General features: G+C 39.0%; 1 protein-coding gene across 3 annotated transcripts in view; it reads left to right on the top strand.

Moving 5' to 3' along the window:
* Positions 1 to 13,828, top strand: part of LOC133523471 (uncharacterized) — a 57,942-nt gene that overhangs the window by 37,674 nt on the left and 6,440 nt on the right. For 2 of the 3 annotated variants that reach the window (XM_061859069.1, XM_061859067.1), the window contains exons 2-5: positions 7,254 to 7,488; positions 9,482 to 9,615; positions 12,397 to 12,462; positions 12,712 to 12,845. In XM_061859069.1, the coding sequence (XP_061715053.1) occupies positions 9,498 to 9,615; positions 12,397 to 12,462; positions 12,712 to 12,845 (318 nt within the window). In that variant the 5' untranslated portion in view covers positions 7,254 to 7,488; positions 9,482 to 9,497. Of the gene's footprint in view, positions 1 to 3,452; positions 4,245 to 7,253; positions 7,489 to 9,481; positions 9,616 to 12,396; positions 12,463 to 12,711; positions 12,846 to 13,828 lie in introns of those variants that run through there. The other variant, XM_061859070.1, reaches the window with a different exon arrangement.

The raw sequence follows: 13,828 nt of genomic DNA, 5'->3' as shown, positions 1-13,828 counted from the left end.
GTTACTAGCTTTAGCCCGCGGCTTCGCTCGCGTAAAGCAAAAAAAAGGTTCTCAGTTTGACCCGTATGTTTGTATGAACGCTACATACGGTGGTATGTATGTTTGTCCGCGATTATTAAATTTAGAATTATGTTCTGAAAAATTCATGAAGTATTCCACAACTTTATACTTGTTAAAGTACTTCCTTATGAACAACACTTTTAGTCATGTTTTAAAGTGGTAGCAATAGAATCAAACTTTGAGGTGAACTTACACGGGAGCACGCCACATAACCGTGGGAGAAACAGTCCTGTCGTAGTATCTATTAGGATAACGCGGGTCTCGTTCCATACCTCAAAAGCTAAAAAAGAACCCTTATAGGATCACGTGTGGCTGTCTGATAATCCATCTGATACAACCTATTTGCTTCGAAATTACTGGACCGATTGAATTGCAATTTGGCAAAAAAATTCATATCCACACTATAAAATGTTTAAATCATTGAATGCCATTTTCTTAAATAACGTCCCAAAAAAAACATAAAAACGACACCCATGTTGATATTTATTAATTTCAACCCCATCGCATCCTAACAGGGAATTTGTATTTCACGTCCACCTCGTTAGATTTTAAAATCGTTGTTATTTTCGTAATCAGCGACCCTATAAACCATAGAAATAATACCCATGTTGATTTTTAGACTTAGTCATCATATTTCCCCCTTTTAGGGGTTGAATTCTCAAAAAACCTGAAACACGTGTTTACTCATTTATAGTTAGGAATACTCTTGTAAAGTTTCGAATAAAATTGTCTAACTAATCTTGTCCATACAAAGTTTGGACCCCCATTTCACCCCCTTAAGGGGTGAATTTAGAAAAATCCTTCCTTAGTGCACCCCTAGATCTTCTAAAGAACCTACGTGCCAAATTTGAAATCTCTAGAACTAGCGGTTTAGGCTGTGCGTTGATATGTCAGTCAGTCAGTCAGTTTCTTCTTTTATATATTTAATATCTATAGATGTTATGTTACTTGTTGTTTTCTTTTTTATTTTGCCACGAATAAACGCTCTCTACTCTAATCTCCACTCTACTCTACCTTCGGTGCATTGTAGCCTATTAGGCATTATTTATTATGTTTGTTTCCTATATTGTGTTTATATGTATACTTAGGGTAGCCATTCATTGTTCTTGTACAAAACAGATACAATCTCGCCAATTATGGCCGGATGTAACAATGTATGTTCGGACCAATGTTTTTACAGGCGTCGGTATTCCTAGTTGCAGGCAATTGCTGGCGCTATTTGCAATCCACTTAAGATTTTTCATGTTTCAGTAAACCTGACCTTGTTTACATCAGATTATAAGAGTAATTATTTATTTAACTGCTCTTAAAATCCATTCGTTTTCGAAAGATGATGCCACAATTTAAAGTTTGCGATTAATCAAACATCGTTTTATGGTCCATATGAATATAAAAATAACAAAGTTTGTTGATTTTTGCTGAAATGTGTTTCGGTTCAATCTCAGTCAAACAATGAGTCAGTGACGGGCGCTCGTCCTAATCCGATAACCTCGCTAGGGCCCAGACAAGGGCGTCTTCTAAACTTAGTTTATATCGGCTTCCGCCATCGGCTCGCGTGTTGTCTTCCAATCTCTCAACAGTTAGCCCGGAATCTGCTAATGCTTTTTTTCACAAATAACATTTACACATAATCATACAAACACTTAATGCTATCGCTTCATGCAATCCTATCATATTTGAATAAGCTTCTACACAGGCATGCCTTTGACAGAGCATCGCCTAATCACAAGGAGGCGAGGCGACCAATAGTCTAGATGTTTTACATTGTGAACGTGCTCCCGTCGCTACAACAGGCGCGGCGACAAATCGGGGTCACTTCTCTGTCGCCGACCGTTTCCGAGATTCGTCCTACAAATCATATTTAGCTTATTACTATAGAGAAATGCTGTTTGTTTGTCTTGGAATAGACGCCTTAACGGAACCGGGCATCTGATACATGGCACAACTGGGCACGACCTAAATTCTAGGAAGCTCACTCTAAATTATCACCTGTGAAGAACTAATTTGTCCTATTTTTGTTTGACGTTTGACTGTACATAACTTATAACGTACCGCTGTCTATGACGTCATCGCGTGTCGTATGCATTCGTCACCGAAGTTTTGTTAGGTTAAAGCTCCATGAATAGCTTTTACGACTAACGCCAATTATATAGCATTTCTGGATACGATATTTGCGAGGTAACAATATGGCATAACTTGTCGTTATCATAGAATCATTGAGTAAGATCATGACTCTCCAGGATCAAACCGTACGTGGGTTGAGCAGGTGCCTGCGCCCACGCATTATTGGTAGGACCGTGTGCACAGCCTGACGTCACCCTCGCAGCCTCCGTCACGCAGACCTTCGGAGCTCTTACATCAGCTGTCATAATATACAGTGTGTATTTTTGATATACCCTCAAACTTAATCTAGACGTAGGTTTTAGTGCTATAAAACAATTTTGAAAGATTTTTTTAGTTGAGTCTTCTCTACCAGAGCATAATTAATTTTTGTTTTTTTTTCGAGCGGCAATGTATTTCTTTTTTTTTTTTACAACTATGCGCAAACGATTCACATCCCTGGTGCGCCGGGTGCGGGCCAGCCCCAACCCAATCCTGCGCTCGATTGCCGAGAGGTTTGACTGTCCATATTTGAGGCATTGTGATGATATACATGTTTCTAGAAGTACCTATTATGTCTAACCACTAAGTAGGTGCTTCTAGAAACATAGCTGTCTTAGTTTATTTAGTGATAAGTTTGTACATATTAACATAGCTCCATAGCTGTAAGTGCATACTAACATATTTATGAGTCTAAAGTTACTTGAAATAAATGATTAAATAAAAAATAAAAAAAATTCGTACATCATGATCACTTGTGACAGTTGTGACGTCGCGTCATTAATGAGACGTTTTGAGGTAAAACAAACATACATTGCTTTCTGAATTATTTGGTATGAGAAAATAAAAGTCGTCCATTTTATATAAAACCTATGAAAGTGTGTTAATTACAGCTTAAACTAACTGCCCTTTGATTAATGGTCGTATCAAAAATACACGCGCTGTATAAGAAAAACAGATCAAGTTAAGTCGATCAGTAAAAGTCACGGGCGGGCAATTAATGCGTAAAAAGGTTACTGCAAATAATTGTCTCGTTCGACAGTTATGCTTATTACTTATATATTCCGTTTATCTATTTCTGTGCAGATAATTATTCTTAGGTAATTATTAGTCATTAATTCGATTATCGTGGTTTTAATTATTTTACTGCAAGATAATGGCATGGATTCTTGTGAAAATGAGAAATGAAAAGTTAAGGCAAATAAATAAACGCTTGTTTGACGTTTATTCATTAATATACCTATAACGAGAGACCGATCCTTTTATAATTGGTTAATAATGGATTGGCGCAGTCTCGATGGTTTTAATATTGACATTTAATATAATAGAATAATAAAAAATAACATAATACCCAAGTGAATAAGAAAGCGCTTTTCTTATTCTGTTTACCTACGTGACGTCAAAATATTGTTTAAACAACTATACTTTATTAATTTAATTGCCTCATCGTGATTGGTTTAGTGCAAGCCGTTACATATAAGTTGGCAGAAATTGTGGTGAAACTAAAGAAATCTTTAAAAAGCAAATAGCGGCGCTTGCGGCGACGCTGACTGACATCTTGATTGACGTGAGGCGCATGCGACCAAGTTACCGACTTTATTTTATCCTCCCAGTGATATTCCGCTACTTATGCGCAACTACGTCCCGACTTCACACAAAATGTAAACCTTGATCTACTTTATAAACTAAATTTAAGGTTAGCTAATGTTAAAGTCATGTTTTGAATTATGATTTTGTGTTGGGACATTTTGTTAGACTTTATTAGTGGCCCCATTCATTCAGAGGCCATTGGTCCGAATACGACGTGTCAAATTAAAAGTGATACTTCTAACTCTTTCGTATTAATTGTTTTTTAGTCACAGACCGGTTTTAATATATCTCAATATGACACATGAACATAATAAAACGCGTAGGAAGCATAGAAATGATTCGAATCATTACCTTGTTGACAGTTCCATGTTGCAGTAGCGGTGGCAAAAATAACAAACCTGCCTACACTAAGTGACATTAAAATATTTTTCTCAAAACAAGAAACAATGAATTATTGTCTTAATAAAGTGTGCGAATATTAAAAATACAAATGTGTGAGTACAAATTCTTTTTTTGAAAAGCGTAGATTGTTTATGATTCTTAGCGTCGTCGTCAAGTTCACGATCACTATTAGTTATTAAAATTAAATTAAATTAACGTTTATTTCAAGCTCGTGTGGCTTATAAAATGTTAGTTATGTACAATAAAACTTAATAACTATGTTAGTAACAATAAATATCTTAACTAAAATCATAATAATTCACCGTTACTGGGCTTATGAAGCCCGCAACAGTGCATAATGTACGGACAGTCGATCCTATCCGCATCATAGTTAGGATGGTGTTGGGGCTGGCGCGCACGCGCCGTACCAGCGATGCGGCTCGCAGGCGCATTGCTGCTTTGAAGCATGTTACGTGCGCGTCAGCGAACATCTGTGACGCACTGCAAAAGCGTGGCAGCCCCATCAACACCCGGAACGCATTATTATATTGAATTTGTAGGGCCTTGTACTATTTTTTTGTTAATTTGCTCCACAGGCTGCACGTGTAAAAAGTGGTACAAAAAGCTCTGAATAGGGTTATTTTACTATCATTAGAGCAACGTGCAAACCTGCGGGCAATCATATTAGCTCTTATCGACAAGGCCCTACGTTCACGTTCAATGTCAGCATTGTCCTTGAGGTCGGTGGTGAGTATATGCCCTAGGTATTTATATTTGAACACTCTTTCGAGATCCACCGAGTTCAAACGAATGGGTGGTACTTCAGATGGTAGAATAGCACCAACCCCAAAGACCATGTACTGACTTGTGCTGACATTATATCTCAGCCCGTGCGCTTGCGCATAGTCCTCACAAACCTGCAGCAGTCTTCTCATACCGCAGACTGACGCGCTCAGCAGCACCATATCGTCGGCATAACTCAGATTGTTAACGTTAACGCCATCTACGTGACATCATATATGCATGCTGCTGAACGCGACAATCAACTCATTTATGTACAGGTTGAACAGCGCTGGCGAGCTCAATCCCCCCTGCCTCACACCGCATTCCATGCCATATTGCCGGTTATGATGTTCGCCATAGGAGCTAAAGAAGCTTTACATGAAATCGGTAACGTTATGTATGTATGTGCGCCGCCATTTAATTCGTTTCAAAGTTTGTAATGAGTCAGCCGTACGCACGTGCGCGAGTTTGTTTACAAAACGATATTATGATATACACAGATATAAAACAGGCATTTACATCATATTAGCTAATTGAAAGTTTAGGCTGTGTTTAAACATCGTTTCTACTATAGGTACATACTTACATAGTCAAAGTAAACTACCAAATTTTGTTGGAATGTTGTATTTAGACAGTAGAGAGAATTTGTAATAGTTTTTATACAGACAATTTGCGAGCAACGCCGCATAACAATATTGAATTTTAGGAATTACTAGAGTCCTAGCAACGCCAACATAAGTGCTCTATTAAACAAACTAATAGGCAAATATTATATTCTACATTTTTGAAGTCTTTACCTGTTTACGTAACTTTTACTTTTATACATCGCGTATGCCGACAGATGTTTTATCTATTCCGCATCGTATTTCCAGCTTTATTGCGAGTTTTAAACATTGCGTAATACTGCCATCTTTTTTCGGCTTTTGAGATATAACATGATGGGGCAAAACGAACGTCATAATATGAATGCGGCATTATTTATATAAATTGCCTCGTATGTTATTGTGCTTTGACGCTAATGTCGTAAAAAAAAGTGGATAACCTATAGCAATGGAAATTAGTAGAAAATCCAAGTGTTGAAAGTACCAATATATATGAATATGGTGGCGGATTACCTTTTTCTTTGATTATGAATAAGAAAGAATATATTTAGAATATTTGGAGCCAACTGTTTTGACTGAATCCCAATTCTAAGAAAGCTGAAACATTTTCAGATTGATCTCATTTTTTTTCAAATTATACGGGCGATATAGCGATTTTAGTACTATAATCAACAAATGAAGCATTTGTTTGAAATTATGGAACGTTTTATTTGTAGAGGAGATGATGAATTGCCAAGTTAGAATATTCATTTTCTTTATTAGGATATATATGATCTTAAAAGCGCTCAGAATAAAAAAGCAAAGGCGATAAATAATACGATACTAAAACGAGACGATGTAATCTAGTGTGATCCGTGTTTTAGCTTTTAAGTTTAGTTAGTTTCAAGTAAGTCTGTCACAAGTAGGTAGATACTTTTGCTATGGATTCAAAGTGTTGAACGATATTATCCACAGTCAAAGAATATTTTGTGTGTCACGAGCTACTAAGCCCTTGTATTTCTTTCATTGTTACATCGTTAGCGAGATACCTACCTATTCAGAAATAGACTGCGACGTCTACGACAAATCACAAACGATTTTTTTGTCAGAATACGCGCATGAATAGTTTTTACGGAACTAATAAATAGATCAGAAGTCATTGGGTCCGAGTGTGGCCATGAGTCTACCCCGCCCAACCGCACCCAGCGTATTGAGCCGTACGCAATTCCGTTGTCACTACCACACACGTTTCAGTTGTGACAGTGTTTAGTATTTTTAAAATTGTTTCATTTCTATTAGAAATCCACAAAATTGCGGTAAACTTTGTGTTGCTTGTTAATTGAAATCAAAACTGTTAATTATTTATTTTCTGTATGAATGTTATTTATGGTGTCTAATTTAAACAGAAGTCCCAGACTTGTATCTGTTTTGTTTTGTATTTCCTATCCATAATCATAATGGGGTTAATTTCTCTAGATTTTAATATTTTTCCTGGCTGTCAAAATTCTATATCCAAATTATGTAAAATCGCAAACTCCATTTTTGAAAATGATAGCAAAACCAGTAGGAGACTGCAAATTGGGGTTTACAAATTGTAGATCGCAGAACATTCATACAGCGATTGCAACTCGCCTGTATTTTGCGCCTCATTTATTTGGAAACTAAAACTTATTACCGGGTGCCTAATAAACATCACTCATCAGTAGGTACTTATAAAGGCGAATTTACGTTAATAATAAAATGCTTGTTGTTATTCAGAGAGCCGATCGTCGTGCGGCGGAGGCGGCGGCTCCGAGGGCCCGGAAGGGCGCGCGTCGTGGCGCGTCACGCTGGACCACGACCTTGTGGAAACTCTGAGCGCCATCTACCCCGAGTGGTTCAAGCCGCAGCATCGACGCGAGCGCAGCCGCGACGCCTCGCCTGCCTCGCCCGCCTCCACCACCCCCACCTCGCCGAGCACGCCGGCCACATCGCCGAACGACGACACGTTCAGGTACACTTACCGTCAACCCCGAGTGGTTCAAGCCGCAGCACCGACGCGAGCGCAGCCGCGCCACCTCGCCTGTCTCGTCCACCTCCACCACCCCCACATCGCCGAATGACGACACGTTCAGGTACGGTCACCGTCAACCCCTAGTGGTGCAATCTGTAGTGGCGCCGCCTCGCCTGCCTCGCTCGCCTCCACCACCCTGACTTTGCCGGGTACGCCGGCTACATCGCCGAACAACGACTCGTTCAGGTACGGTCACCGTCAACCCCGAGTGGTTCAAGTCAAGCTGCAGCACCGCGGCCTCGCCTGAGGATCTACCGCGAAAATAGTTACTATTACGAGCCTAATGTGTCCAGCCCACTGCTGCATGGGCAAAGGCCTCCCCTCTCTTCTTCCACCCGTCCCGGTTTTGAGCTCTCAAAAAGGAGTCTTAAGTTATCCCGCCGTCGCCGACGAGGTCTGCCGGATCCTCGGTTTATCTCGTCGGGGAGTGGGTACTCCGTGGTTATCTTGGCCCACCAATCATTTGGCATGCGGCAGACATGCCCAGCCCAGTCCCTCTTTAACTTGGCCGCTTTTCGAGCTACATCTAGAATCTGATTTTTAGAGCGCAGCGTGGTGTTCCAGATGCGATCCCTTAGTTTAACACCTAATATGCTGCGCTCCATAGGTCCATAGCTCTCTGGCAAACCCCGGGTTTGGACTTCTGAGCTTCTTGGTCTTTGACAGAAGTCAAAGACAAAGTCTTTTTTTTTTTTAATTTATTTAGGCAACAAACAGTCTTATACAAAAAATAATGTAAACATAAGTAATGTGTTAATAGACCTTGAGTGCCCTACCTTAATAATAATAAGTAGCTAGTCTAGGAGCAGTAAGCGGAAAACAAAGTTATCAGTTAGTAACAATAAACCACACCGTAAATGAGGACTGGGAGTATGCACATGTCCATGAGCCTACGTTTGAGTGATGCGTCTCTTCCATGCGTTCTTGGTCCGTCTGTCGACCTCTTTTTCTTGTCGCGCCTGGAAAGAAACTATCTGGCCCGAATAAAGGTATTCATGGACATATGCAATGTGCTCTCCGTTTTCCTCAATCTTACGTTTTGTGCCGTTAGACATGACTTTGGTCATTGACATGTACATCTTCAGTCCGACCTCGAGGCTTCCGTTGCTAAGGTAGGAAAATAGACAATAACAATTTTATTATCTGTCGGTCGAATATGCAAAAGAAATATCAATTCTCGATGTCCAAAAATTCAAACATTCAAAGATTTCTAAACAAGTATCTATGTTACCCTCAAGCCATGTCAACATACAGTACATTCATATCATTCAACACATAGCATACGCGTTTTAGGGATAAAATATCATGTTATTTATCAATATGAATCACTTGAACTGGTTCGGGAAAACCAAACGGGAAAACAAAATTGATTATTGCAATCATTTTCATACGCATCGTTCGCGTGACCAGTATTCTAATCCACATAATTTGTTTTTGCAGACTATCTAGACCAACCATAAGCCGTTGTGCAAACATTTGCATGATTTCTAAGTTTGATTTATCTTAATCGATAACGGAATAAAGCACCACAGTAATGTGTCACCTCCACAATAGAGACGAATATAATGAGTCTATTGACACCTTTTTCGATGAAATCAAATGCTGTAAATTAGACTTACCTAAATATACACACCCACGCTCAAGAAACATAACTTATTACATAACCCTCCGTTCTTACCACTCGAGTTTAATTATGAAACCTCTACAAAGATCGACGTCTCTCTTTTTCTCTTTCGTTATTTTTATTTCGAGGACGAAGTAAAGGTTTTTTAGTAAGAACACATCCTTCCAAACTGTCAGCGACACGGTTCTTTGTCTCCACTTTTGACCTACGATGCGTACCTACATATATAAGGCCCTGAACACTATTTGTGATAACTTCATTAACAATACGTATATGTATAACCAATAAACAATATATTGTTTGTTACAGTTCGGGTGCCGAGGAAATGGCTAGCCGCCAGGCGGGCGGCGGCGAGCCGGCAAGCTCGCCGCCGCGCGTGTCGCCGCCGAAGGTGGTCGTGGACGACAGCCCGCTGCAGCCTGCCATGGGCAAGCATAAGGAATGTAAGTATAAATCGTCCTTCAACTATTTATTAGAACATAGACATAGTTTTTTTTTATTTAACACCACATTGAAAAATGTTTACAGGCAATGCTACAAAACATTACAAGCCTTAGAATTAGACTAAAGTAGGCACAAATGAATGTTTACATGTAGATAGAAAAGCTTTTAAAATTATGATGCTAAAAAGGAGAGAACCTCAGCATGTGTTGCAGAAGGCTTACCTGCTACAACGCTGGTTTTCAGGCCGACCCTTCGTACAATACGAATTTGCTTGCCGCTTGTCGGATCGGTATTACATGTTTTTCGGCATACAATTGTATAGCTTCAGGTCCTGTAAGCTTCCGCGCTGCAACGCGCTTGTTTGAACGGAGTCTAAAAGGTGCGTCCAGAGCTAGCGAATACCTCTCACCGCGCACCTAGCGGAACTAGCGCACCTTTAACGCACTGATATATACATCGTACTGCATATTGTAGGTCTTTGAAAATAGGCGCATAATATGTGATTAGGACACACCTTTAGCGTTGAATCGCTAATCGAAAGGTAGGAGAAAATTTGATAGTAAAATAGTTTGTTTGCCAATGAACAGCATGTTAAAAGATTGATGATTAAGATAAAACTATCAGCTGGTCAGTTGCTGTCAAAATCTTCTTCAAGGTGCCAATTTTCATATAAAATATAAGTGACAGATGATTTATGTGCCCTAGAGCGAAACAAAGTCTGACTGATCAAAGACCAACTAAAACCGATCAAGGACCAAAGTGGCCACGTGGCTAGTCAACGGCCATACCTTGATTTCGTCCAATGATAATATGGGACGTAATGATATCATCAATTAAATAATATTTTTAATTCCGGTCATTGAACTTATTATAAGCAAGGTTTTCCTCGATGCGCAATGAATTCTTTTAAAAATGTCCGCAATAAGACTGTCACATGCAGAATGCATTAGGCATGAAATTATTGCATTAAAGGTTGATAATATTAAGGTTAAAGGTTAATCTAGATGGTTCCGTACGCCTGTAAGTCTAACATCTATAAAGGTGTTATCTTCGATCAATGGCTGGTGTCCACGGCCGCATTAGAATGCCGCCGGTGTCAACACATCCGGTTGTTGTGCCGTCTGCGTCGGGATGCAATTCATGACAACGAACTAAATCACCCTAAAATGAACCAGTCTAAGTCTGATATTTGATCCTTGGGATCTCGGGATCAGGTTATACTAGAAGCGAACGCACAGACGAGATAAAATGACTTGTGAATTTGCCAGCCGTGCGAATCACGCGTCAGCCGCTGTCAACACAAACAGCAAGAACAAAACGTATACCCGTGTCTTCATAAAATAAATGAACGTTTTATGATCGGCAGATAAAATCGTTGTAAGACCCAAGTTTAACATTGATCTGCCAAATGGCAATCAAAGAAAGATTGTTGTTTTCCGGATAACTGTTCAAGGAATTCAAAATTAGATCATGTTAGGAGCGTAGGACTTCTATTGAAATTAGGAAGGAGTTAGTGTTATGATAATAATGATATTTTTACCTCTGAGTGGGCTCATTCTGACGGCATTCAAACACGTAAACGATGACAAATGCCCAAAACGTAGAGTTGAAAAGCAAATAAAAAAAAAAGATAACACACCCCGGGATGTAATTTGTGTTAATTTTTTATGGTAACCATCCTCTTTTAATGTCTTTATGTGCTTTAAGTAAATTCACGTTAAAACCGTTCTGGTTATGGCGACGCCCAGTAACCCACAATATTCGGCCCAGTGGTAGTGAATGTTTCGTCTGTAATACGGTCGCGGCATAACACTAGTTTCCTTGTGCACTGTTTACTTTGGCCGGCGGCCAGCGTTGTCCGCCCGTCTTGCTTGTCTATACACGCAAACAACGCGCCTACACCCGAATGGAATCGATGAATCGTAATACATCGCGACGTATCGATCACGTACACTCTTATATTTACCTCTACGTCAAACTACCTGGCGTCATAAACACGTGTCGATAGGTACATATTAAAATTACTTAGAGGAGTTCCCGAACACATAGCAAAGCGCCAATGACGCATGACGCGTTTCTGCTGACCTATATATTGTAATGAAAAATAACACCTAGAATTTCGTATTTGCCGCGAGAAGTATTAGGTAATTTGCCACCATCGTGGTAGAAAATATTTAGTTCATTTTCCGTTGCTTAAGCGGTTCGTATTTTAAGAAAAATAAAACAAATGCCATTTTTCGCTCTCACTCAAACCGATACACCAAATTCATTAGCGATGAAGATAGATAACGCACTTGGAATGTGTACATAGTCTCCGTTTGCACTATCTCTTGTATTTAGCTACACATGCTTTAACCCCGGGTGTCATAAACTGAATGGTCCGGCATATGAATACACAATAGTTGTATGCAAAAGGTAATCGTACGCTGTCGATGTCGGTTGCATTCTAATCGAAAAACTGACACCAGTAACATGAATCAAAAAAGAATACCGTGTTGATGATAGGATATTAAGGCGGTGTAGATATTTAGATATAACAACGTAAGGCGGAGAACGGATTCGGTTATTTTCAAACGTGTCATATTCAAAGCTCACACTTGTCACATCAACCAAAAAAGATACCACAATGATAGGAAAATAAGGCGGAAAACGGACTTAGTTAATTTCAATCATATCAATAAGGAAATAATAGCTCCGTAGTATGTCATTAGCGATGCCCGTAACATGTTTGTTTTGAGTGTTTTATTGACATTATTTATAACCTATGTCTGTAATTTCAGCTTTAAAGGTGAAGCTGATGATGAGGAGGCCCATCAACCAGCTGGTGGCGCAGGGGATTATGCCTCGTGAGTAGTTTGCTTAACTACTTTATTTAAGATTCTGAACGTAAATGTATTTGATTCAGTATGATGATGACGAAACCTAAATGACGATAGTTACGTTAGGATTTTTAAGGAAACTAGGTTACTCTTAACAAATACATTAACACATATATTAAATCAATTCAATCGATCTGTCTCTGCTGGCTAGAATATATCAAGTGATTATTTCGCGATTTCTGAACAAATCAAACAACTATTACTGTTTTTTTACAGCACTCAAGACGCCACCCGCATACTTTGAACAGTCGAAGCAACTAGAGAGAGCAAAAACTGGAGATCTGCTTAAAGCTAAAATCCAGCGGCGACCAGATCGTCAAGAACTTGAAAGAAGGCATATTTTGGAACAGGTTAGTGTTTTACTAACTATAAAAGTCCCGTGAGACTCGAACATATCAAAATTATTATAAACGCGTCACTCATGTATTACTGAGTTGTAGCTCTTGATTGAATAATACGTAAGTTTCTCGTTTAAAATAATTTTAATAGGTCAGTGTTTTGGTTTTGAGTTCTCTATTTTTATAAGACTGCATTTTAGGGTGTGGAATATATTAATTGCCATTCATTATCGAAATAATAAGTAAATAAATATAGACTTAAATCGACCGGATTATAAACCGTGATTACCTTTTATATTGTTTATATCCCGGTCGATTTAAGTCTAGTGAAACTAACCGTGAATCATTCAAAACTGTTAAATAAATATATTTCCTAACACACACGCCGTGCCATATATTTTTTTTCGTTTTACCCCATAATAAAAGAATATTATATTTTTATTTAGCATACGAGGGCTGCTATTTATATATCCGGAAACCGGGATTACAATCTTCTTAAATAGTATATTTGACCTCCATGGTAAAATTTTAACTTTTTTAAGTACTGGCCGGTATATTTTTTCTTTCTTATTAACGCTAGTATTTTGTTTTTGACGGGTTTTAAATGTCATCTCGCTGCAAGAATGGAACTAGCTCGTGAAAATATTCGTGCTATGATTTATTATAATTTTCGGCGTGGTTTAACGCAACAACAGTGCATAGATCAACTAACTTCAACTTTTGGTGATGAAGCTCCATCTAAAACTACTGTGTATCACTGGTTTAGTGAGTTCAATCGTGGACGTAGTATGCTTACGGACGAAGTTAAGGCAGGTCGCCCGAAATCGGTCGTTGTACCACAAAATATTGAAGCTGTGCGAAAACTTATAATGGACGACCGACATGTTACGTACCGCGAGATAGAGGCGACTCTGGGTATTTCTATGACTAGCATTAATAGTATATTACATGATCATTTAGCTGTAAAAAAAAATTGTTCGCGTTGGATACCGCAC

This window comes from Cydia pomonella, chromosome 12, assembly GCF_033807575.1.
Source record: "Cydia pomonella isolate Wapato2018A chromosome 12, ilCydPomo1, whole genome shotgun sequence".
NCBI lineage: Eukaryota > Metazoa > Arthropoda > Insecta > Lepidoptera > Tortricidae > Cydia > Cydia pomonella.
The sequence above is the reverse complement of the archived record's forward strand: the minus strand, read 5'-3'. Positions and strand labels throughout refer to the sequence as shown.